Below are 27,457 nucleotides of genomic sequence, written 5' to 3'. Positions count from 1 at the left end.
TTTTAACATTTAATTGTTTATTACTTTATCTCGCAAGCTTTTCACAAAAAAGTAGATTTCCTTTTAATATTGTTAGCAAAAAATAGTTTAGAAGCAGCTCTGTCAAGCCAAAAAGAATTTAAAAATACCCAACATATGGCTGGCATAGCTAAAGCCTTCAGAGGTTCAAGGCTCCACAGTGAAGGCTAAAACTAGTGAATGACTAAAATAGGTTATTTAAAGCAGATAGTGAGAAGACAGGATGAGTAAGATAGCAATAATGGGATCTTAGCATCTGATGGGATAGCACACATACATCTACAATCATGACTGACATTCAACAGCTCAACAGCACTAGGTACTGTCATTGCTCCAAATGGCCAGCATGACATTTTAGAATAGATAAATGGCAGGAAAGATAGAAAAGAGCATCAAAGATTAAGAGACAGTTCAAATGGAACATTACATGAAACAAGCGTAAATAAGAACATGGGACAGAACTTGCAATTGGTTTTTTTTTTTTTTCAAAAGGCTATTAGTAAATTGCAAAAACAGGAAATCAGAATACTTGTATTGGAGCAATTGAAGAGGAATAGTAGCATTAGGAATCTCTCAAAAACGTAATAATTTACAGATCCTTACTTTAAAATGCAAAGCTATTGTGAGGGCTTCAGGAATCTGGGCTGTGGTGACAACAACACGGACGTAACACTAGGGCTATTGATTTTCCAGATGTTATTGAATCACAACTCCTATATCCTTCAACATAGGCTATGATTGCTGGGGCTCTTAGAAACTTTCCTTCAGTAACATATGGAGGGCCACATGTTCTTTATCCCAGTTGAAGCATGGACTTTGATCGAACCCCAAGAACATATTGGAACAGTCCTCTTGTCTGATCAGGGGAATTCAAAACAGAAAAGTTATCACACATAGGTCTATTGTTTAAGTTGTCAAAGCCTGACTATAAAGTTTTGAGTAATCTCAAGACAGTCAAGAACAAGCTTTGGCTTGCTTAACCCAAGTCAAAAAGCCATGGGAGGTCCCACCAATCATTATAATTGCATGCTCAATAAAGTCTAAGTTCTCTTTTGAGACATGGAAGGTCAGGGTCTCAGCTATCTAAAAATGAGAATAGTATAATCAGGTGACGTGTGATCATACCCCAAAAGTATAAGGAAAGAGAAAGAAGCAGGTCTCCCTCTCCCTCCCTCTCTCTTGCCAAAATGGATCTGAACCATAAGCAAGATAAAATCAGACCCATGACCTGGTCAAGTACCAGAGAAGTAGAACTGTGCAAAACTGAACTCACTGAAGGGAAGAATCCCTGTCAAAAGGAATCCAATATAAGAGCTAGATAAGGAATCTACCAAAGTCCAAGGATGATGGGAAACTCTTATCAGCATAATTTGGTGGGGAGTGGGGGTGGGATGAAGCAGAGGCCTCAAGGGATAAATTCAGCCATATGCAATAGCCGCAATGGCATCAATTGCAGATTTTTATGCGGGTCCCCTTAGAAAGAATGCGGAAAAAGGGGAAGATGCGCTCATGAAATGAAGCATTGAAGGTGTGAATATGAGCCATGTTTTCAGCATTGTAGAATCCTAGCTGGCCTCGTTCATAGTCAAGGTAGACACAAAAGCGCCGTAATTTCTCAGCTGGAGAGAGGGATGTCTGCTCAGTGCTAGTCAAAGCCTGGTACTTCTTACCATTGGTTCCTACACACCAGATCTCCCGTTTCTGGTGGGAACCACTGCTGGACTTCTCTTTTCGTCTGGCCGATTCGCGGGCTGCCCCTACAGCCCACCCTCGCCGGCCACCCACCTCCACTTCCCAGTAGTGGCGACCGTACGTAAAGCCCTGCAAGGCCAACACACAGTAGTCGGAATCAAAGCGTTTTGGGTTATCCGGCAGATCCCGCCAACGTTCCCCAAGTCGGACGCTGCGACAGTCTGAGGAAATTGTGAGCCGTGGATGAGCTGTTTCAGGGTCCAGAGTCAAATCCACTGTAAGAGAGAAAAAAAGAGCAAAACGGTTTAAGTAGGGAGCAGAACTTTGGTCTCTGTAACAGTGTTATTCAAAATTTGAAGATGTGTGGATTTCAACTCCCCAAATTCCCCAGCCAGCATTTGTGAAGTTTGAGAAACACTCATCTATTTGAACTCCTGCAAAACACTAGGGTAGGTCTAAAAAGAAAAGGTTTTCACAGCATGGATTATATGAATAACTATTTCTGCAGTTTCTATTCCTCTTCTAATGACATTTTTACAATAAATAAATTCTTAGCTTCCATTGCACAGTGGATGTATACATCTGTCAGGTCCCTTAGATCCCTATCAGGACACTGCCATTCTGGCAGGGAGGTGGGCCCTGGATGCTCCTTTACAAACCTCTTTCCTGTTTCTGGTCTTCCTGTCACTTGGGAAAAGCAGGGGGAGGGATTGGTCTGGGGCCATTTGTTTTATCTCAGCTCCAAAAGAATGGGCAAAGCGGCGCCATGAGAACAGCTTCTTATCCACCTTCTCAGCTCGAGTTGTTCTCCCAACTTTGCACCTGTGGATTAGCTCACCTTGGACTGGACATAGGTTAAACGTTGCAGAAAACCCCTCCCTATTGGGAAGGAACTTCAGATCCTGCCTTGCTTTACTTGCTATCACTTTCTCTCAATAAAAGTTTTCTTTTGAAATAATGCCTGATTCAAGAGTTCTGCTTTCTTGAAGAGAGAGGAGAGGCAAGTATGTACAACATGTCTAGGATCAAGTGTATTTTTCTCTGCATGTCTAACTGCAGTACAAAAGCATCTCAGTTACTTTCTTACCTTGAGGGGCTTTGCTAAAGACCTTCTCCATTTTCTTCATTAAAACATCTATAAGGAAGTAGTTTCGGTATTTCTTTCCTGTGTCCACTGGCAGCATCTCTGGATCTTGGAATGTGATATTCTCACACCTGACAAAGGGACCATATAGAGAGCAAACATATAAGACAAGATAAATGGCATGTCAGCCAAGTCATCCGCATCATCCAAGGCTGCCACACAGGTGTGCTGGGTTCCTACCGTTATCCAGCTGCTCCTCCGTTCTGGCTGCATGGGACTGCTGGAGTCTCGCTGCTGTCAGGCTTGAAAGCCATATTTTCCTTTTTGGACTTTAGGCCTGCCACACTTTCTATTATTCTATTATGCATTTTCTATTGTGGGAAAGTGGGAGGGGGGAGTTGGGTGATATGTAGCCATAACAAAATTCTTTCTAGAAAGCCAAGGACATCCTTTGTCTCTACACCTGGCTGGAACTGGATGGGTGGAAGCTACCAGCGTGGCAGGGGAAGATTGGACCATGTGATGGATTTGTGGGTTTAGGGGCTGGATCTTGAACTTTCAACTGAGTGGGAAAAATTGGAAGCTTTCAGATTCGGGTTTTCCCAGGTGTGACAACATGACTCTCTTAATAAATTGGAACTTTGAGGAATGTTTTGGTTTGGACACTGATTTACTTTTGGATGCTATTTGGAACCCTGACATTAACCCGAATCTCCTTTAAAATACTTCACCAGCTACCCCGAACCTTGGGGTGCTGTCCGGGGTCCTGAGCCCCATCATCGACCCGAACCCGGGCGACGCAGCGAAGATGGAGGAAGAGAAAAAATCCACCGAGGGAGCCGTATATGACGGCTCGGTGATCTATGTCGAGACCATCTACTCGCCTTCCCAAGCTGTGGGGGAAGTTGTGGAGCCCGCAGAGAGGGAACACCAGCTGGGATCCCAGCGCAAAGAGCTGGTTCCTGAGCAAACCTCGTAGCCGGACCATACCCTGCAGAGCGAAGCCGTGGGAGTCACCTCCCCTATGGAGATGCTGTTGGAGCCACAGACGGGTGCGATATCAGCCTCAGCCCATGAATGGAGGCTGCCAAAGCAGACACCAATCCGGCACTCTGAAGATTGGGGATTCCCACCACCGTCACACAGTCAGTCGCTGGCCGGCCTTCCAGATCAATTCAGACAACTTAACGTGAATGGGGCGACTGCTTGCTTTAGCACCAAGCCCCTCAGGTGGACTCTGGCCCAGCCAATGTTCACCTTCTCGGGTCGAGACTCCGTAGTGCTCCGGAATTGAGATACTTGCTCATTCCACACAGTGAAAAGCGGGTCAGCCCACAACCTTGCCACTGGAACAGGACCAATAGCAGCCCCCCTTAACCCCAGGGTACAGAGGACCCAACACCAGGGCTGGAGGGGTCAACCTAGCCAGCTGGTGACCAGCCCACAGCAGAGTTTTGGGCGGATTCCAAACCCAAACCAATTGCCAGCAAATGGGTTGCCGCCAGTGAGTAAAATTCCGGCGGGATGGGCTTTCTACCCCGGCCAAGGATGGTGCAGTACCAGTGGACACCAGCCCCTTCTGCAAGTGGCACCAATGCAGGCGTCTGGGGCATTCCAACCCCAAGCTGCTATTCCCCAGCAGGTCCCTGCCCAGCAGCAGCTGCCAGGATTAGCGCCGCAAGGGGAGAGGGGTTCATCCCCAAATGCCTGCCCAATTGCCTGCACAAATTCAGGCTCCAGCCCCACCGGCTCTTTCACCTCCCTGATTTTGGGCGACGTTTCATGAGACTTCTGGAAAGCTAGCCTATTTCCTAAATCGAGTTTGGGTACACATCAACCAATATGGAAGTCAATACCCTTCCGACCAGGAACTAGTTTTGGCCATAATGGAAGGAATGAATGAGGGGGATGTGTCCAAGTAGGTAGTGGAGGTCCACGATGAAGCAGCTCCTAAATTGGAAGATGCTGATGGATTTGTTCAACTGATGCAAATCAGATTTAGCAGTGTGGCTGAACATGTGGAAGCAGAAGCGGAAATCCAAGGGTGAAAGGCAAGCTTAGTGAAAGAACTAGTGCGGCAATTTAGGAAACTGGCTGGAAAAGTACAAGACTGGCCAGAGCGATTCCTAGTCCATATGTTCAAGAATGTCTTAGATCCCGAACTGAGAAGGGTGTGCCGTATCTGAGGGGTGCTGGAGCACATCCAGAATTGATACACCACCACAGTTATGCTGAACCACGACCTTCACCCTCACCGAAAGCCGACCACTGAAAAGCCAGCTAAAATACCCTTGGGACGCCAAACCCAAACGAAGCAAGCCTATCCAAAAATCGTCTGGAGCAATAAAGTGCTACAGGTGTCGCCAACATGGGCAGAGAGCGTCAGAATGTTTGGCCCTGGCCCCAGCCTCACAAGCACATACTTCAGCCACTAGTGGGATGAAGAGAGCCCCACGAAAACTACCAAAAAGAGTCATCTTGCTCACCAAATGGATGAAGCCTCTCCCCAGCCTGAGAAGAGAGTCCACCAGAGGGTGAAACCCCTCCAGGCTCGGAGAAGGAAAACAGCAGCAAAGAGGACCTGATGAACATGCTTTTCTTCTGAGGGGAGGCTGCCTGTCAGGCTTGAAAGCCATTTTTCTCTTTTTGGACTTTAGGCCTGCCACACTTTATATTATTCTATTATGCATTTTCTATTGTGGGAAAATGGAAGGGGGGTTATAAAGAATTGGGTGATATGTAGCCATAACAAAAAAATTTCTAGAAAGCCAACATCATCCTTTGTTTCTACACTTAGCAGGAACTGGATTGGTGGTAGCTGCCGTGTGGCAGGGGAAGATTGGACAATGTGATGGATTTGTGGGTGTAGGGGCTGAATTTTAAACTTTCAACTGAGTGGAAAAACCTGGAAGCTTTCAGATTCGGGTTTTCCCAGATGTGCCAACATGGCTCTCTTAATAAATTGGAACTTTGCGGAATGCTTTGGCTCGGACTCTGATTTACTTTTGGATGATATTTGAAACCCTAACAGCTGCCTTCCTCTCTGGCTCAGCATGGGGGAGTTCTGGAGTAGCTTCAGTGTGCCGCAAATCTGCTTCTGCGAGCCGCCGGACAGCTGGGATAGCAGCCACCATTAACTGCAAGATAGGACCACTAGGAAGCATGACTCAAATGTGATCAAGGCTTAAGAAGGAGGTGGGCATTGCTGACATTCCTGGAGGCGTGTCCGAATGCCAAAATTACACTATTCATTAATGGACGGAGGAACAGACCAGAGGGGAGAAGGTTGAATAGGGAGTCTTTGATTGCATGTATTCTTATAGGACACTGGTGATGGACTCAGGGGGAGGGAAGACAGAAACATGGGAGGGATTTGTCACAAGGGTGTTGGGTGGGGCCAAGGGAATTGGCTTATAAGGTGGTGGGAGCATGGAGCAGCAGCTCCAACAATTATTCCATTTTTCAAGAATTTAGTGGTCAGTTAGTACTGGTGCGATAAAGAAGCATTCAAACCAGGAATGGTGTCTTGGTTTTTTTGTTGTTTCATTGGAACCTTCAGCTCACTTTACTTCTACTTATGATGGCTGAAAGTACTGTCTTGGGACTGGAGGCAATAGATTTGGAGACGTCTGATACCACCACGAAGACAACTGTGGTGGAGGCTGGAACAGCAGAGGTGGTGGTGAAGGACATATGTCCAAAGGAATGCCCTGAATGCCAGGTTCCATGTGAAGATCCTGGGCGATTTGCTGAGGGTCGGGATGGTAAAGCAACATGGTGGCTGGGACCTTTGGATACTGGGAACTCTTGGGGGTTACCTGTCTCAGGACCTGTGCTGACCCCTTTGGGAACACATTTTTCCAATGGAGAGAAAGGCACATTTCAATTGATGACAAATGGAACTACTCCACAGCAGTGGGTAGCCAAACCATCGAGGCTTTATAAGAAATGTTTGAGGCTAGAGGGTTTGGAGGTCCAGTGCAGAGTAGTCTTTGGCATGATACACCCCCAGCATTTCGTCCTCCTTCGCCTAAGTCTCGCCAGTTGAGAGGGCGTCCCGCAAGAGAATTCCGGTCCCTGGGAGAAGGCATGAGGCGCAGAGCCTCTAAGAGCAGCTGTCCAGTGTCCATCCACAGAATCTGTACGGGCTGGTGAGGATACCCATGGGTTGGGGTCCGCTGGAGTGAGACCAGGAATTATAAGACCCATCCCTCACTTGGCCAACCAGCAGCGGGTATAGGCCCGATGCCAGGATCCTCCTGCATTAAGAGCAACATTTAATTGGAGTTTGGGGAATGTGGCTTTGTTTATCAAACAAGTATTAAACCACATGGACAGGTATGGGCACCAGTTCACCTCCCAATGGGACCGAGTGATGACTGTAACAGTAGTATAGGATGAGGTTGCGGAGTGAGTGGCCGATCTTTATGGCGACCACGTGGCAGAACTGGAGGACCTAGGTCTCTCCTTAACTGTGCTGCAGGAAAGGTTTGAGGACGGGAGTAGGTTGTTACAGGTGGATGGGGACCTGCTGGTTATCAAGCAAAGAGGTAGGCTAGTTAAGGAGTACATTCGAGATTTCCGACATTTAGTCGGCAAGGTACGAGGATGGCCTGAATGGTTAGTTATACATCAATTTAAGGGGGGGCCTTGACCGGACATTGTGACAAGCCTTCTTGTGTCAGGGGTTACCCTATCACTTCAGGTTGCAACTGAATTGTAGTTTTGAGATGACCGTCTCTAGGGCTCCAGAGGACAGAAGCCTAATCCTTGACCTATGGGTCCATTACAAAACCACCATCGAGTCATGGGATTCAGACTTCATTGGCAAAACCCCTGCCACAGCGCCGACTCAAACTTGGGTGGCATAAAGACTAAAGGAAGATGGAGGAAGAGAAGAAACCCACAGCGGAAGCAGCAGATGACAAATTGCCTATCTATTTTGAGACCATCTACGTGCCTTCCCAAGCCGTGGTGGAAGCTGAGGAGGCCTCGGAAAGGGAACGCCAGCTGGGAGCCAGGCACAAAGAGCCAGCTCCAAGGCACACCTTGCAATCGGACCTGGTTCCGAAAGACGGAGCCTCGAGATTCACCTCCCCTAAGGAGTGGCTGTTGGACTCACAGATGGATACAGGATCAGCCCCAACCCATGAATGGAGGAGACCAAAGCAAACGCCAACCAAGCACTCCTAAGATTGGGGATCCCAGCCACTGTCACGCAGTCAGTCACTGACTGGCCTTCCAGACCACTTTGGACAGTTTAACGTGAGTGGAATCAACCCTTGCCCTAGCTCTGAACCACCCAGGTGAACTATGGCTCAACCAACATTCGCCTTCTTGGGTCAAGACTACACAACGCATTGTAGTGGGAATTTATGCTCCTTCCATACAGCAAAAAGCGGGTCAGCCCAAAACCTTGCCACTGGAATGAGACCAATGGTAGCACCCCTTCACCCCGAAGCACAGATGGCCCATCAACCAGGATAGGGAGGTCAACCTAGCCAGCAGCAAAGCGTTTGGGGGATTTTTTCCCCTAGCCAGCCACCCATGTTTGGGTTGCAGCCAGCGAGTCAAGTTCCACTGGGGTGGGCTTTCTTCCTGGGCCATGGATGGGTGCAATACCAGTGGATGCCTACCCCCCCTTCAACAGATGGCACCGATGCAGACGATTGGGGTGGTTCAACCTTAAGTAGTGACTCCTCAAGTGGTTCGGGCCCAACCGCCACTGCAGGGGTAATCCCAAGCTGCAATGCTCCAACAGGTTCCTGCCCAACAACAGCCACCAGGAGCAGCGCCGCAAGGGCCCTCCCAGCCCCAAGTGCCTGCCCAACCGCCCGTGGAAATCCAGGCGCCAGCCCCGGTGACTCCCACGCCTCCCCGATTTCGGGCAACGTTTGATGGGACCCTTGGGAAGCTAGCCTACTTCCTAAATCGAGTCAGGCACACATTGATCAATTTGGAGATCAATACCCTTCCAACCAAGAGCTGGTTTCAGCCATAGCAGAGGGGATGCACGAGTGAGAAGCGTCCGAATGAGTAGAGGAGCTTCACGACGAGACAGCTCCTGAATTAGAAGACGCCGACAGATTTGTTCAACTGATGCGGATCCGATTTAACAATGTGGCTCAACATGTGGACGCAGAAGAGCAAATCCAAGGGTTGTGCCAGGCCATCTGTCCCGGAATTAGTTTGGGAGTTTAGAAGGGCGGCTGGAAAGCTACTGGACTGGCCAGAATGACTCCTTGTACACATGTTCAAGGATGCCCTAGATCCCGAACTGAGAAAGGCATGCAGCATTAGAGGGGTGCTGGAATGTATCCAGAATTGGTATACTGTGGCAGTTATTTTGGATCATGAACTTCACCCCCATTGAAAACCTACCACTTAAAAGCCTGCTAGAAGACCTTTGGGCCGCCAAACCCAAACAAAGCAAGCTGAAACACCTTCCCCAAAATAGTGTTGGAATGCTAGGACCCAGCCCCAATCCCACAAGCAAGAACCCAAGCTGCCAGTGGAACAAAGAGGGCTCCACAAAAACCACCTGAACAAATTGAAGGAGCTGTTCCCACCAGACGGTGACTCCACCAGACGGTGAAACCCATCCAAGCTCAGAGGAGGAAAACAGCGAAGAGGACCCGATGGTAAGTGCAGCGATCCGTCCCTTTGCCATCAAAGCCAAACTTATAGTGCCCGAGATGGAGGTAGAAGGGGAAATTGAGGCAGTTGTTGACACAAATTGCACCCAGTGCTTAATTAGCATGTCCATTGTAGAGCACCTGGGAATACTCTCAAGATCCTTAGCCCATCCCATATGGTTTGAGCAAATCGATGGGACGCTAATCGGAGGGACCCTGGCCAAGCTAATCCCCGAGTTGGTGTAGTTACAGATAGGGCGCCACCATGAACTCCTCAGAGTCATCATAGCACCAAAAATGAATGAATCAATCATCTTGGGGCTTGCATGGCTGGACAAATGGGCACCTACCATAAAGTGGGAGGACGGCTATTGAAAGTTGACCCTAGGCATTGGGCCGCTACACCCCATGAAGCCAGAAGGCCATCCGGGGACCATCATGCCCCGTAAAGCAGACAATCCAGAGCCTGCAGCCCCTGCAATAGACGCTAAACTTCCAGGCATCCAGCAAATTCTAAAATAAGCACCTTTACAAGGGGGTGCTTCTTTAGTTTGATGATATTCTTGTCTTTACGGAGACCTTAGAAGAGCATGTAAAACTGGTGCAGCAAGTCTTGGAAAAAATTCTGGCTGCCAAGTGCTACGCAAAACTATCGAAGTGTGAATTCCACAAAACCTCCCTGGATTATCTTGAGAATCGTATTTCCAGTGAAGGGATAGAAATGGACCCAGGGAAAGTGAAAGCTATGCTAGAATGGGAACCTCCACGCACCCGCAAACAACTACAAAGTTTCCTGGGATTTGCTAACTTCTATTGGCAATTCATCCCGGCTTTTGCCCTGACTGAACTGTTAAAACCAGAGCCATCCCCAACAAAGCCAAAGCCAAAGCCAAACCAATCTATTAGGTGGACAATGGAACTGTAAAAAGGAATTTGAGAAATTAAAACGGCTCTTTGCCTAAGAGTCCATTCTGCAACACCCCGACCCAGAAAAGCAATTTATAATCCAGGCAGATTCTAGTGAAGTGGATGTAACGGCAGTGTTGTTGCAGAAGAATAAAGAGGGACAACTCTTGCCATGCGCTTATATCTCCAAAAAACTCGCTGCCACGGAAAGAAGGTGGGCCATTTGGGGGAAAGAAAGCTATGCGGCCCGTTGGGCACTACTCACCTGGAGACATTTCCTAGAGGGAGAGGGAGTGCCATTTGAGGTCTGTACTGACCATAAAAACATCGAAGCCCTAAAAAGCCCCCATAAGCTGTCTCCAAAGCAAGTCTGCTGGGCACAATACTTCAGGAGATTTAACTTCGAACTGAAGCACATCCCTGCTGGGAAGAACTTGCTGGAGGATGCCTTATCTAGGAAACCGCAGTATGACAGTTGGAGGGAGGAGGTGATTCATGCCATAATTCCTCCCAACCAAATGGCAGCTCAAGTCACCACCTGAGGCCAGACCAGAAGGCAGCCTACTCTCAGCCAAGACAAGCTGACCGCAGCAATGAAATCAGCACTGCCAACTGACCCCTGGCTCAACGACAACAAAGACATCCTGACAATGACAGACAGCTTTGCCTGGAAAGGATCCAAACTGTACATCCCTGCGAACATGAGGCTGGAAGTACTACAGCGAAGCCATGACGAAAAGTTGGGAGGTCACTTTGGATTCCTAAAAACTCTCCACCTTGCCAGACGTCAGTTTTGGTGGCCTAAAATGAAAGTAGAAGTGGAAGACTACGCGAAAAGTTCTGCCACTTGCACAACCATGAATATACGGCCAAGCAAGCCCCCTGGATTACTGCAACAGGTGGCCAGCCCCAACTGACCATGGGAAGAGATTGCAATGGATTTCATCGTAGAGCTCCCAGAAAGTGGCGGAAATAAAATAATCTGGATAGTCATTGACTTATTTTCCAAGCAAGCTCATTTCATCGCTTGCTCAGGATTACCATCTGCAAAGAAGCTAGCAAAGATGTTTGTCAAACACATTTACCGCCTACATGGAGTACCCAGGAGAATCATCTCTCACTTCAGCGCCAAGTTCTGGAGGGAGTTCCTGAGGGCCATTGGGTCCACGCAAGGACTCAGCTCAGCCTTCCATCTGAGCACAAACAGAGCAGCGAAACGCAATAGTTGAACAATAAATCTGTTATGTTACATTACCAGCAGGACTATTGGTCGGACCTGCTACTGTTCGCCGAAGTCGCATATAACAACACTGTCCACAGCAGTACTGATTTAACTCCTTTTCAAGTTATCAGCGGCATGGAATTTGTTTGCTTGCCTAAACTGCCAAGAGGACTCCCTCCTCCATGTCTCTGACTGAATGGATGGACACTCTCAAAAAAGGGTGGGAGAATACGAAAAAAGCTCTGGCAGAGGAAGCAGAAAAGTACAAGAAACAAGCTGACAAGCACCCGTGTGGGGGATAAACTTTTCTTGTCTACCAAATACATAAGGTTAAGGATGCCTAGCAAGAAATTAGGGTCAAAATTTTATGTCCCTTCCCAATAGTGAAAATAATTAACCCAGTTACAGGTCAGCTACCCAGAATTTTAGGGAAAATTCACCCAGTCTTTCATTGTAGGTTACTGAAACCTGTGATTGGGTCTAATCTAAGACCTCTGACCCAACCAACCCTTCCTCCAGTGGTGATACAGGGAAAAGCTGACTATGAAGTGAAAAGAAATTTAGATTCTAGATTGTATAGAGGTCGTTTGCGATATTTAGTGCATTGGAAGTACCCTTTGTCGGAAGCCTTACACAGGTGAAAAGGTGGAATGTAAAAGCTGAAAAGTTAGTAAAACAATTCCATGATAAATTTCCCGATAAGCAAACGGGCCCCTCTGGGGGGAGGGGGGTGATTAGTTATGCTTATGTTAACCCCCACATTATTCTCTTTTCAGGATACACTTTTCTTCTGAGGAGAGGCCGCTTGTCAGGCCTGCAGCATCTTTTCTTTGGGATCTTTGGCCTGCTACACTTTCTATTATTCTACTATGCACTTTGTATTGTTGAAAAATGGGAGGGGGGATTGTATGGCGTTAGATGCTATGTAGCCATAACAAAATTCTGTCTAGAAAGCCAAGGTCATCCTTTGTCTTTGCCCTTCTGCACCTGACTGGAACTGGATGGGTGGAACTGCCAGCATGGCAGTGGGAGATTGGACCATGTGATGGACTTGTGGGCATGGAGACAAGATCTTGAACTTTCAACTAGGTGGGGAAAAATGGGAAGCTTTCAGATTCGGGTTTTCCCAGATGTGCCAACATGGCTCTTTTAATAAATTGGAACTTTGAACAATACTTTGCCTTGGGCTCTGATTTACGTTTGGATGCTATTTGGAACATTGACAGATTGCAGAGTAGAAATTCTCCCTGGACCTGTTCTACCAAAACCCAGAATGTATTCCATGACTCCGCAGCAGCTCAAGGAGATGAGGGCTTACATTGACAAAAATTTAAAACGGGGGTTTATCCAACCTGCCAGGTCAAGGATAGCAGCACCGGTCAGTCCTATTTCAGTAGATGAACGATGGGTGTCTTTGCTTATGTGTAGACTTTAGAGGACTTAATGCAGTGTGCATGGAACATTTCTATCTGCTTCCTTTGATGACGGATATGACCCGATTGGCAGAAGGGTGAGTTTTTACCAAACTAGATTTGAGAGAAGCGTATTACAGGGTAAGAGTGAAAAGCTGGGGAAGAAAGGAATATCGCATTCAATTATCCCCTTGGTAGTTACCAGTTTCAGGTAATGCTCTTCGGGCTACAAGGTGCTCCTGCGGTGTTCATGCAGCTTATTAATAAGGTATTGCATGAACACCTCGACAACAGAGTTTTGGTGTATTTAGATGATATACTTATCTACCCCAAAACAATGCAAGAACATGTGATTTTAGTGCTTCAAATCCTCAAAAAATTATTGGACACCCGATTATATGTGAAACTCCATATGGTTCAAATGTGAACTTCACCGTACCCAATAAGACTATCTTGGGTTTCATATATCCCAGAGAGGGATCAAAATGGACCCCCCAAAAGTCCAGGCAATGATCGACTGGCAGGCACCCAGAACACGAAAACAATTACAAAGTTTTATAGGATTCACCAATTTCTACTGCCAGTTCATCCTGTCGTTTGCCCAAGTGGCACTGCCACTTACTGACCTGTTAAAGACAAAACATTTGACTAAAAAATCTCATCCTAGTTTTCCACTACAATGGGCACTTAAGTGTCAACATGCCTTTGAGCAATTAAAAACACTGTTTGCAAAGGAGCCGGTGTTGCAACATCCCCAGCCAGATGAGTCTTTTGTAATTCAGGCAGATGCTAGTGATGTAGCAGTGGCTGCAGTCCTGTTACAAAAGAACAGGGAGGGAATTCTCCAGCCTTGGGCCTACACCTCAAGGCAATTGTCCAAGACTGAGAGAAATTGGCTGATTTGGGAGAAGGAGGCCTTTGCAGTAAAGTGGGCGTTGACCACTTGGCAACATCTCCAAAAAGGTTTTTTTTTTACCATTCGAAGTCTGGACGGATCATAAGAGCCTAGAGGCCTTACAGACTCGCCAGTTGTCGCCAAATTAGGTGAAGTGGGTGTTATATTTTTGTAGATTTAATTTCATGCTTCGGTACATACCAGCAAGAAATAATTCTCTGGTGGATGCACTGTGCAGAAAAATATGACAGTGCCAGTGAGGAAATAGTACAAGCCATCATACTCCCAGGTGATTCCTAGGGAGACCTTGAGGCTCCGAAGTCCCAAATGTAACATGACTTACCTCATGAGAGGACATTACCCAGGCTATTCAGACAGCAGTTTTATACGGAGAATCAGTCCTTATTTATTTACAGAGATGGATTCGTATGGAAGGGTCAGAGGTTGTATGTGCCCTTAACTGTTCGGATAAATGTTCTAAAACAATGTCATGCTATCCGGTCCTTTGGTCACTTTGGATTTGTAAAAACCCTTCATCTTGTCAACCGCCAGTTTTGGTGGTCACAGATAAAAAAAGATGTAAAGGATTATGTACAAAGCTGTATGGTGTGTGCCACAACGAAGGTTCATCTTGATAAACCACTCTGTTACAAGCAGTGGCCAATCCTGTAAGACCATGAGACCAGATTGCGATGGTTCATCGTAGGTTTACTGGAAAGTAAGGGTCATAACGTCATTGGGATCATTATAGATTTGTTTTCAAAACAGGCTCACTTCATAGCCTGCTCAGGTCTCCCTTCCGCTAAGAGGTTAGCTACACTCTTTATAAAACACATATACCACTTGCATGGCATCCCACAGAGGGTTATATTGGATCGTGGAGTCCAATTTATTGCCCGGTTTTGGAGGGAATTTCTGACCAGAGTAGGGTCAAGCCAAGGTTCGTTCCGCATTTCACCCAGCAACCAATGGGGCTGCAGAGAGAGCAAATGCTATGGTAGAGCAATACTTATGGTGCTACATACGTTATCAGAAGGATGATTGGGCAGATCTCCTCCCATATGCTGAAGTAGCTTATAATAATACCGTCCATGGCAATACAGGATTCACCCCATTTCAGGTAATTACAGGTAAAGAATTTGTTCCAATACCTGAGTGTCCTAGAACACCACTAGAGGATATAGGAGTCCAAAAGTGGGCTGAGCAAACACAGCAGGTGTTGGCAAAAGTGCAAAATGCCTTATGGCAATCAGCTGTGGAGTATAAGAAACAAGCAGACAAAAAACGTAGGATGCAAAATCTTTTCTATGTAGGACAGCTGGTATCTATCAGCAAAATATCTGAAGCTCGATGTGTCCTGCAAAAAGTTAGGCCCTAAATATATTGGCCTTTCCCTATAAAACAGATAATCAATCCCGTAACTGTACGGTTAAAGTTGCCAAAGTTGTTATGTAAGACCCATCCGGTCTTTCATTGTAGCCTCCTACGACTGCTTAAAACAAGCCGAATAAGGGGCCCTCCAGCTGAACAGCCCAGTCCTGTTGTTGATGGGGGGGTAAATATTACGAGGTAGAGGAGATCTTGAATGCCCGGATGCGTGGGGGATACCTGTAATATCTGATACTATGAAAGGGTTAGCCTCTTGCTGAGGCAACATGGGTGCCTAGCTATGATGTCAATGCCCCACGATTGGCTACAAGATTCCACCGCAGGTATCCAGTGAAGCCGGGGCCATCTACCCCTACTCACCGTTGTCTTTGTGTTCCAGACACCAGCTCCATGGTAGAGAGGGCTGCATGTCAGCCTCGTCGTCTGCGTTGCCGAGACTGCCACTCGGGTATGCTGGGTTCCTACTGTCGTCCAGCTGCTTTTCGTTGCCCTGTTCCGGCTGCCCAGGACTGCTGGAGCCTTGCTGCCTTTCTCTCCGCTCGGCTCGGCATGGAGGAGTTCCAGAGCGGCTTCGGCGTGCCGCAAGTCTGCTTCCACGAAACAGCTGAGATAGCGGCCGCCATTATCTGCAAGCCAGGACCGCTAGGAAGCATGACGCAAGTGTGATCAAGGCTTACAGAAGAAGCATCCATTGTTGATGTTCCCTGAGGGCGTGTCCGAATACCGAAATGACACTATTCATTAATGGACGGAGGAACAGACGAGTGGGGAGGGAGTTGAGTAGGGAGTCTTTGGTTGCATGTATTCTTATAGGACACTGGTGATGGACTCAGGGGGAGGGAAGGCAGAACCCTGGGAGGGATTTGTCACAAGGGTGCTGGGTGGGGCCCAGGGGATTGACTTATAAGGTGGTGTGAAGCACGGAGCGGCAGTTCCAACAATTATTTCAAGAATTTGGTGGTCAGTTAGTACCAGTGCAATAAAGAAGCATTCAAACTAAGATTGCTGTCTTGTTTTTTTGTTTTTTCATCGGAATCTTGACATGGCAACCAGCAAGAAAAGCATTTAGTAAGTAGAACAGAAAATACAACATACTGGGACCTGATAAGTCTATTCCTAGGGTAACTCTGCTGCTACAGTAGTACTTTTCTATTTGTATAAGTTCTCCATATTATTTTCACACAGAAATGGACAAGAAGCCAGGAGATTAATTCATTAAAACTGTAGGAGAATGATAAAAAAAACAGGGGAAAGATTTGTTGGCCCTCATCAAATCTATTTGCAGTATTGCACTCAAACTCTGCCCAATGCTTGAAGTTCAGTTCTGACAGGGCTTAGGCCTTCAGCCTTCCATCCTTCTGAGGTCAGTAAAATGAAGACACAGATTGTTAGGGGACATATGCTGATATTGTAAACCCCCCAGAGAGTGCTGTAAAGAATTATGGGGTAGTAGCAATGCCTTTGCTATTGTTCTCTCTACAGAATCAAACCATTCTGAACACATGCATATGAAGATTTTTTCCTGGATCTACTTATTCTGTTCTCAATAAGGGAACAGTTGATTAGCGGCCAAGTCAGGTCTACCACATTAACAAACTAACTACTTTGCCACAAATACCATCCTTGACCACAATAGAGAGAAGTACTGAAATACTGCAATTCCTCTGGATCCTAAATTAGCTAGGGGTAGAAATTCTCTGGATAGTCCATGCACACAGAAAAGATATTAAGTGAACAGGTTTCCAGTAAATATTCTAACAAAATCTTTGAAAAGCCACAATTTTAGCTTCTTAAATTAACTTTGCTAATGATGTTTTAATGTAGTCTAATAGCCGCAGCAGCTAGACACAGCAAAATAATTATAGCTGCATGTTACCAGTTACACAATCTTTTGAGCTGAAACTATTAACATACTTCCACATATATTGCCCCCCCCAATGGCCAAGCATAAATAAATGGATCTAGGTTTCCCAGGCAAACTGCCATACATGCATTAACCAACCTCAATGCTATTTAACTTCGAACATTGATCTATCCCAAGTTTTCATACCATTTTTTGAGGTATGTGTCTTCCTGTTGATGGGCAAATAGTAAAAAACCCTCAACTAATACTAAACTCAAACCAAGTGAAAATATGATGAGATTTTCCAGATATTCTGAAGTACTCAGCCTGGTCATTTGCAGAATTGGCTCAAAAGTATTTGTGAAAAGCCATTACATTCTAAAGAGACTTTCAGATACAACCTGGCTAACAGTGAAGCACAAATTTCAGGAATGTAAACCAGAAATAACCAAAAGAAATTCAACCAACCTGACTAAAGTGCCTTTGAAGTCCTAGGGGGGGAAAAAGAAGAAAAGAGGTTAGGATGCTTACACACCTAGATGTTATAAAACACAACAAATAGATTGAAAGAAGACAACCAATTTTCTGTACAATTTCCTGTAGATGTTTTCTGGAAAGGGGCTTCTTGCTTTTTTGGGGAGGGGGTAATTTTGTGGGATTCCAAATCTTGTGTTTGTTGTCAAAAAGCTTTCTTTGAAGAAATACTACTTGTCAGGCTTCCTGACTTGAATGTGACAGATGCTACCCAGATGCTTGACACTGTATGGCTAGATCAGGGGTCGGCAATCTTAAACACTAAAAGAGCCACAAAGGTCCTACCCGGAAGCCCCCCATTCAATTCTGGAGCCGACCAGAATTCCGGTTCCCCCACCAGAGAGTCTCCTCCTAGCGCGACATCCCTTTTCCTCTACCGGTCCTGAGAGTCCTATCAATTGTGGAGTTGACCAGCAACAGGGAGCCACAGCAGAGGGATGAAAGAGCCGCAGGTTGCTGACCCCTGGGCTAGATATATTGCATATCAGGAGGATTCACTTTAAACAGGTAATTGCCACCTTAGTATGAAACTGCTCATAGAACTTTGTTATTGCACCTGGGATAAGAGCACCCCCCCCCCCCAAGATCTGGATGGTTAAAATCCAGTTGCCCTTTCTGAAGGCATTAAAATTTTTGATATTACTCCCAGCATTAACCCTGACATCAAGCTACATTGCTTGATAGCATATTGTTGTTCCAGTGATCTGAAGTGGAATGGTGTTTTTTTTTAACTCCAGGTATGTTCTACACTATAGGTTTTGTTTATTTAAAATATTTGTATAGATAGCTGTTCATCCTAAATCAAATTCTGGATGTCTTATAATCAAACATGTACATAATGGAAACAAAAAAGAATAAAATCAACCATCAAAAAACAGAAAAACATTCTACTGCCATACTTCCCTGATGCAATCCACACGTTATCTTCCACTTTAACATCACACTATCCCAAAACTTGGGAAAAAGCCATGCCTTAAGTGCTCTCCTTATGCTATATACTGATTTTATAAACTTTAGATTTGGGGATTTAAAAAAAATCTTTATATGTCATCATCCTTTGGTGAGTGGGGCAAATATATAAATTATTTAAATAAATATCTCTTGCTGTTGAAATCTAAAATTTCTCTTTCAACCTTTCCTAAGCTTAAAGGAAACCTAACTTAGTGCTTCTCATAGTGTCAGAGGCAGTAAGGACTGTTGACACAATCAGCATTCTTGCCCTCCCCTAGGAAACTAGCCTCCACACTTTGAGCATCATTTAAAAGTTTCATGAACTTCTTATAGGATATATAGGTATTAATAAATCATGGGGACCTCTGATCCAGCCAGTCTTTCTTTCTCTCTATGGCTGCTCATCTCAAATTTGGCAGCTGACAATATGAAAACAAAGAATAAAAAACAAAAAGATCAGAAAAACACACAGAAGCAGCAGAGGGGATAAAAAGGAATTCAAATCATAAATCAGCATAACAAATGCAGAGGCTCAGTCACTCCTCCAGACCCCCATTTCTTTAAGGCCTTATGGAAGGCTGAGAGGATCCCTGAAAATATCTTTGTGGCTCTAGCCCACTTTTGCTACCAGAACCACTCCAGCTTTGGAAAAATATTACCTGCTATCTAAATTAGCATAAAAATGATTTTTGTTATCTCCTACATTTAATAGCTCTCACCTCCTAACCTGTTTTAATTCAAACATAGATATAAAAAAGCCATTTCCACATATGTGTAATACCATCTAAATCATACAAACTAAAGTGTGGGACATCTAATTTAATGCAATAATCTGGACAGGTTACTAAATTCTGGTTCTCTCCAGTTGAACAGAATATTAATCAAAACCCTTTCCAAAGTGAATGTCTGAATATCTACAAACCCCAATATATTATTCATCTGAGACTCCAGTTTTCAAACATATAATGTATCACATGTACTAAATTTCACACATTGCAACGTGAGAAACAATCATTGTAGGAAATAGTCCTAAGCAGCTGAAAAAAAAATCCTTAAAATCCACAGGCATTTTAGCATTCATATTATAGACCATTTCCTATTAAACAATTGAGTGTTCAAATACAGTAAGAGGTGTTGTATCAGATACCCAGACATACTCCTGAAATAAAAATGGGAAATACTGAGAGGTCAGATTTTCTGTAGAGGTTATCTAATTATGCCATATTTTGGGCCCTTTCGTTAGGCTAGCAATAATGGAAATGGAACATCCTTAGAAAAGAAACTACTTTCGCTAGTATCCTTAACTATCCCTAAAAAGCAGCCCGAAATCAGGCTGCCAAAATTCAACTGCCAAATGTCAATAATACAATCTGAGGGTTCTAAGTTCGAAATCTCTGTTTCTCAAGGCTCAATTTCAACATTGCTTTCTTTAGGCATGTCTTTTAGTTAATTGTTATGCTCTTATTCTACAATCAGGATTGTTAAAATCATGCTTGATTTCGAAAACAAGCAGGATAGCTTTTAAAGCAATGCATATTCCACAGGGTACATTCTTATTTTTAACAGATTAAGCAATTCCAGGGCTTATATCTTTGTGTTTGTTCTTAATATAAATATATATATAACAGGCAAGTATGCTTGGAACCAGTCACAAAAAGGAATCCAGGCAACTGGGAAAAGAGATTTTACCTTGAGCAGCTGCAAACCATCTTGCTTGCTCTTGTCTTCTGCTTCTGTAATAAGACGGCTTAGTGCAGCACCTTGCTCCTCCAGGTGAGAGATGTTGCTACTCTGGCTGCCTAGTAGTATCTCATAGCGATCTTCCAACTGGTGAAGCAGTGTAGCTTGTTCTCCAACCAGGAACTGATGCAGCCGCTCAAAGTCTGACTCAAACTCTTTCATATCAAGTTTCATCTTGTTCTGGGGCAGATGAAGAAAGGAACAAGAAGGCAACACTAAGAAGGTACACAGCCAAGATTTGGGATTATACCACTTTATGGCACAGAACATTAAATCTATTTCAGCTTCCTTAACGGGCAGCAGGACCAGACAATCCTGCCTGATTTTATAAATAACAGCAATCATAGCAATCTGTACAACTGGCAGATGCCATATCTGTGCTTGTCTATGATGGAAAGACAAAAAAATCTATTCCCACTTCCAAACTCATGCTTGAGGCAAAATCACAAGGAATAAATCAACCCTCACTGACTTTATTAAAATTCTTTCTTCATAAATGCTGTATGAATGTTTTAAATCAATAAAAACAATTTCAATCGTTATACAGTTTACAAGGAAAGAAATAAAAAATGACTTTCTACAAAGGAAGAGAGCTCTGCTGATTTCAACTATTTTAAGCATTTTCTAGGCAGAACCTGAAATTCTACTTAACGTCACCTCTGTTTAGACCATGAAGAATACTAAAGAAATTAGAAGACGAGACCAATTCTAATACTGATGGACCCATATACCCTCAGACTGAGAGGAAATATGAGCAGATCCTCTGAGATATATTTAGAAGAATGGGATTGCACAATTCTCATGACTGGCAGATAAAGCCATCTATATACTTTATAGTTAAAATCAGGCCTCTAAAATTCAGACTGAATCCTAGGCACGTCAGTTAAGAATCTGGGATTTCTACTTCTCTAAATCCTTTACTTCAGGATAATTCCAAAGGAATCATTTGCTTAATGCAAAGACGACCACACACTCTTAAGACCAAGACATTTCTTCACCAATCTTTATTAATAAAAATATACACTAAAAATAAGGTGATCCTTCAAAACAAGAGATTGATTGGAAATGTAAGAGAATTAAGGAAATATTGAAGTTACCTTGATATCTGTTATCTTCTCCTCTTCACTTGACTTCTGCTTCAGAACTGACTCAAGTTTCTTTTTCAACGGATCCAAGTGACCCTGGATTTTAGCCTAAAACAACCCGAATAACAAGAATGCCACAACTTAATTGTATTTATGTTTTACATTCATAAAAAAAGCAGCTGGCAGAAACTTTTTTTGAAGTTCAAATCCAACGTCCAGAGAAATAAGTATTAAATCCTGACGTCCTGGTAACATAGTTACCTGTTCTGACCCCCCACCTGTGAACAAAATAGAACACAAGCGTGGCGGTTTGCCACTGTTCAATTACTGAGATAACGAATCCTTTGGATGGGAGCCCAGGCAACTCACGTTCAAGAGAGTAGCTCTGCAGCAACCCAGATAGTTCAAATGAAGCAATGCAGATAGTCCCAAACGAACAGACACCACTAGAATACAGAGATAGATTTTCTTAACTACAAATTTGAACGGTTGTGTCCTGCAAATGTCCCCTCCCAAAGCCTCACCTATAATCTCTCTTGGGATGGGCCAATCAACCACCACCTGTGCTTAATCATCTGTGAGTCTGCCTAGGAGTTGCTGCTTCCCTTTCTCAGCCCTTCTCAATCTAGCATCAGGGACAAACTACCTTTGATCCTGCCCACTGCTCCATGCCTCAGGCACCTCCTGGTGGCCAACCAGTCTCTCTGGTCCCTGCTCTGAGTCTGAACCCTGCACAGAGTCCTCCACATCGTCCAGGGCAGACTCATATGGTTCCTCGCTATCCGAGTCCATCAGCAGCTCAACCAGATCCTGCTGGGCCACAACAGTTACCACACTGTATTTGGATATTTCTGATGCAAACAGATTTCCTATCTTTAGAATACAGCTTTTACACAATTCCATATTTCTCTTATATCACTTAAAATTGTAGCTTCTATGGTTAAACGGGGAAATGAACTATATTCTGTTTTGACAAAAAATTACAGAGCAGCTAAATAAGAGAATGCTTACTAAATATCTTTTAGTGATCTATTTATATTTACATATTTAAATAAGCACATCACCCAGAGTTTTTTTCTGTAGGCAAAGCAGGGACTCCATATATATACTAGTATGTCACTAATGTTTCTCAAAGCCTGGCAAAATTTATAGTACTATAAATGCTTTTATAACACAGAAGGCTCCAACTTAACAAGATTACATAGTAGTATTTACACCATCTGGTTGTTTTCCATACCTTATATTCTTGCACAACTTCCTCTAGTGGCATAACACTGTGGTGTTTATGGGTTCGTGACTCTCTGCACACTACACAGATGGGCTCTTCATCTGCCTCACAAAAGAGCTTAAGTGGCTCCTGGTGTTTTTCACACAGCGCTCTTGGAGCATGACTTGCAGCTAAAATAGATGGCACCCCTGAGGAATCCCCTGCTGCCTCCATCTCCACCACATCAGCTGAAGTATTGGCAGGCTTCAGTGGTTGTGGATGCATCTGTCGGATGATCTGCACCATATTAGCCAGCTGAAGATTGGGTCGGAAATTGCGATGAGGAAAAGTTTTGCGGCACTGAGGGCAAGTGAAAGATTGTCGTTGTGGAGTAGGCGGAGTTGCCGGCACTGCATATTCTGCCATTTCATCTGGCTCTTCATCCATTACTTCCTCATCCTCATCATAATTATCAAAAAATAAATCATCCCCCATAGTAGAATCCCATATGTCCTGCTCCCAGTAGTCTCTGTCATCATCCTCCCAGGCATCTTCATCTTCATCATCGTACCCGTCCCTGGATACATCATCATCATCATCTTCCTCGTCGCCCATATCTCCATCATCTAAATAATCATTGTCCTCCAGGTCGTTCTCATCGTCGTCGTAATCCCCGTCTTCCTCAGGGCCCAGGTCATCGATCCCCCTATCATCATCATCATCATCATCATCATCAGCCCTCTCCGAGCCAGAGGCTCCCACGTCGTCGCCTTCTTCCTCGCCACCCGCACCCCAAAGCTGAGTGATGCACACGCGGCAAAAGTTATGGCCGCATCCAATGGACACCGGGTCTATGAAGTAATCCAGGCAGATGGCACAGACGGCTTCCTCGTGGAGGGTAGCAACGGCGTTCAGAGGGGCGCCGGAGGTCCCCGCAGCTACTGCGGCTGCCATGGAGACCTCCAATGTCTCCACGCCCCGAAATACCAGAAACGCCGAACGGCCTAGTGTTTCCTCTCGGCCCTACCAGGGCTTCCAGCCCCTTCCCTGCTTGCTCGCCGCCGAAAAGCTCCCTCCCCAAAGATACTCGGGAGGAGGCCGCGGCACTCCACTTCGGCCCACGCAGCCCGCTCGGCCAATCCCGGGATCTGCCAGTCCTGCGAGGCTCCCTCCCTGCTCCCCAAGAGCTCGCGCCTTCCTTATCCTCGCTCCCCCTCAAGGGTCCCAACCGCCGGAACCAGGCTGACAGTCCGTACCCCTCGCCACCGACCGAACTATATCAAACTATGACCTCCCCCCACCACTTCTCACACCGGAACTGAAAGAGAAAACCCGAGGCGTTCTAGACCGTCTGTTGGCTCCACTCTATGATACGGCGCCTCCTCTCGCGGGTGTCCCTAACGAATGCGCTGGGCTGAGTTTCGCGTTGCGAGGTCTGCCTGCCGCCCTCGTTGGGTTTTCGCGGCCCGTTTTAAACGAGCCCAATTGAAGCCCGTATCGATCTTCACAATCCCGATGTTTCCATGTCGGACGTCGCTATGGTCATACGCCGGAAAATCCGGCTTTACAGGTTTCCGACAAATGGCACTGGAAGTCTGGATGCGCTCTGTATTGTTATTATTTTTAGTCTCTATGGTTGCGGAGGGTTCAGCTTTCGAGAGAGGAAGTATCGCGTGAAGAACGGGAGCCCTCCCCCAAATGCAGTGGCATTTGCTCCGTTCCTTTTTCTTCTTCCTCCTCCTCCTCTTCGTCTCCGCCTTTTTCTTCGGCCTCCCCTCCCCCTCTTCTTCCTCTTCTTCCTCCCAGTGGTAAATTTCCGAATAAAGGTTTATCTTTGGGTTACAGATTTAAAGACAACTTCTTTCATAAACATTTTTTATCTAAATACTTGGTTTTTCCTTAATCTTAGAACAACTCATTTAGCGGATAAAGGGAATTACATCTCCTTAAAGCTGTGTAGCATGTGACAACAAAGCAAAAATGAACTGTGAGGAAGCAAACATGGAAGAGAGAAATCTAGGTGGCAAAATCTTTCTCTTTAAAATTTCATGTTCCTTCACCATGTTTTGAACAAAGCACATATATGAAGGCAGATGGATTGATTATGTGCCACGCAATTAATGTTGGCTTAACAACCGCATAAATAGGTGTTCATATGGAGGCAGATCTGATCATTATTATGAATAAAAATGGAAGTAAAGCATATTATATTTTGGTGATATGTACAACAATCTTGGCAAGCCATCTTTCAATGTTGTTTCAGGTTAAAGGAACAAAATTGTCACACTCCAGATACAAATTACATAGTATGAATATCTCTGGATATTGTTGCAAGGCATACTAAGAATATACTATGAGATAATGTAGTTCATCTTGATATGTCATTATTATGACATGCCAGTTTTACTGTGTAGGAAGTTATCACCCAGCCCTCTCCCAGAAAAATGACATATCCTAGGAAATATTGAAAAGGCAGAATATTTCTCTGGATGTGAAAAGAAAGAAACATGTTTTAAAAGACAGAATAACTGCCTATAGCTTCCTGCCCATCCCCACTTTGTTAATGGGTCATTAAGAAGGCCAAGCTAGTCCACTTTACATAATAAAGACTTCTCCACTTCAGCTACAGGAAAGCATGATAATATTGGCTCTTTACTCAACTGACCACATGGCATCTGGGAACTCAACCAAACCTGGATTCAAAACACAGCCTAGAGAATTGCCCCTGCATGGCCCCATGGGAGTCTGACAACCAATCAGAATACATTTCTTACACAGGAACAGAAAACAGAGAGGTGGGACTGAACAGGTTATAAAAAGCCTTAGCAAGCTCCTTCCTCACCCTTCTCTTCTTCTCCACCAACATTGAAGCATGTGATCACCTTTTCTGTTCAGGGCTCAAGCCATGGGGTCCTGTCCAACAATAAACCATCTTTCCAAGCAGCCTCCATGTCTCCAGTGTCTTTTTCCCCACTTGGAGCCGAACCCAGAAGGAGATTTCTTTCATCAACTGCAAGCTTGTACTGCAACAGGAGTTGTAGAGTTTTAGGCTTGAATGGCATACAAGGCCTTCTAGACAAATATAGATGGCAAAACCATGATATACAGGTAGTTCTCTACTTATGACCACAATTGAGCCCAAAATTTCTGTTTCTAAGTGAGGCATTTGTTAAGCAAATTTTGCCTCATTTTATGATCTTTCTTGTCACCTTTGTTAAGTGAATCATTGCAGTTGTTAATAACATGATTGTTAAATGAATCTGGCTTCCACATTGAGTTTATTTGTCAGAAGATTGAAAAAGGGGATCACATGACACTGGTATATTGCAACCATCATTAATATTAACCACTTGCCAATCATCTGAATTTTGCTCATGTGATGCTGCAACAGTACCTTAGTAAGTGTGAAAAACATAAGTCATTTTTTTTTCAGTTCTGTTGTAACTTTGAATGATCACAAAGCAAATTGTATGTCAAGGACCACTTGTAGGTGCTTTGAAAATGTAACATATTTTTGGCAGTTTCAGGAGGAAAAAAGGCATTTGAACTTTATTATTAATTAATTACCATAATTATTCCCCCACCATTATGTATCTTAAGCCCAGTGGATGCCGTCAATTTATGAAAAACTCTTTGTAAATCACTGTTCCACTAATGCTGCCTATTTTAACCTATTTTTTTCACATGCATTTTAGACTGGAATGTTACAATATTAATTACTCTACTGCATTTATTGTATTGGAAATACATCAGTGTCTAATAAAGTCTGTAAATAGAGTAATAAAATAAAATAAAATGGAACTGAACACTGATCCTACAGAAATAGGCATGCTGCCAGAGAAAAGCAACAGCTTGTGTAAAGAGGAGGGAGTAAAACAGACTGCTGTTTTTTGACCCCATGGCTGCTTGAAAACTATGTGGATTCCAGTTCTGAGAGCCCTCTGGGTGAGGTAAAGGGGCAAGCAGCTTTGCTAACTAATAACCCCTCTATTTTATATAATATTTGTGGATACCTGCGGATTTTATTGGAGACTTAATAAAGATGATTATAGCCTCTATATTCCATCTTGGCTGGCTGCTTCCCAGAATTGTTTTGCAGGATAGTTTTAAAAATATCGATTCGCTCTGCGAGCTGACTATAATTACAAAAAACCACTAAAAAATTAGGAACGTCTTAGTTCCAGCACTAAAGTGTTGTAGGTTGTAGGGGAAAGGAACGAAGCAGCGGGTTTCTGTAGTGTAGTGGTTATCACGTTCGCCTCACACGCGAAAGGTCCCCGGTTCGAAACCGGGCAGAAACAGCTACATTCTTTTCTTTCACTTTTATAATTTAAAAAAAAACAATACTTCGGATGTCTATTACTTTAGTGGGAACTCTTTTTTTCCATAATGTCTATAATGATTAATGGTAATTCAGAGGAAAGTGCTCCAATAGTCTTTTGCTGGTTTTACGCTGCATTCTAAACTTCGGCGCAATTTTTCCAAACAAGATAAGATTTACTTGGTCAAGATTCACATCATCTACCGAGACAATAGTAACATAGTAGTAGTACAAATGGTAAAGTATAATGTACTAATAGAACGAACTCAGAAATATAGAATTAATACATTTTATGTTAAGTAAAACTTTGGAAAGCAGGTTTTCCAACAGCCCGGCTAGCTCAGTCGGTAGAGCATGAGACTCTTAATCTCAGGGTCGTGGGTTCGAGCCCCACGTTGGGCGCAGTGTTTTTCCTCCCCCCCCCCTCTTAATTTCACTTTTTAGAAGCAAAACACCATAAATGAATGCTGTCGTTCTTTATTTTTCCATCCTAGTTCAATCATTTGCAGCTCAAGCAACAACG

General features: G+C 44.4%; 1 protein-coding gene and 2 non-coding genes across 3 annotated transcripts; 2 read left to right on the top strand and 1 right to left on the bottom strand.

Moving 5' to 3' along the window:
- Window positions 1–24,207, bottom strand: TRIM41 (tripartite motif containing 41). The gene is made up of 6 exons (XM_032208890.1): window positions 22,644–24,207; window positions 21,419–21,514; window positions 20,271–20,501; window positions 17,565–17,587; window positions 2,798–2,925; window positions 1–1,985 (listed from the first exon to the last, which is right to left on the bottom strand). The coding sequence occupies exons 1-6, from the start codon at window positions 23,565–23,567 to the stop codon at window positions 1,465–1,467; spliced, it is 1,923 nt and encodes a 640-aa protein (XP_032064781.1). The 5' UTR covers window positions 23,568–24,207; the 3' UTR covers window positions 1–1,464.
- A 2,634-nt stretch (window positions 24,208–26,841) lies between these two features.
- On the top strand, window positions 26,842–26,914 carry TRNAV-CAC. Its single transcript has one exon. It is a non-coding gene; the product is annotated as a tRNA-Val (tRNA).
- A 349-nt stretch (window positions 26,915–27,263) lies between these two features.
- Window positions 27,264–27,336, top strand: TRNAK-CUU. The gene has a single exon. It is a non-coding gene; the product is annotated as a tRNA-Lys (tRNA).
- Window positions 27,337–27,457: the final 121 nt, after the last annotated feature.

This window comes from Thamnophis elegans, chromosome 2, assembly GCF_009769535.1.
Source record: "Thamnophis elegans isolate rThaEle1 chromosome 2, rThaEle1.pri, whole genome shotgun sequence".
In the NCBI taxonomy this organism is placed as follows: Eukaryota; Metazoa; Chordata; class Lepidosauria; order Squamata; family Colubridae; genus Thamnophis; species Thamnophis elegans.
This window is presented reverse-complemented; position numbering and strand designations above follow the sequence as displayed.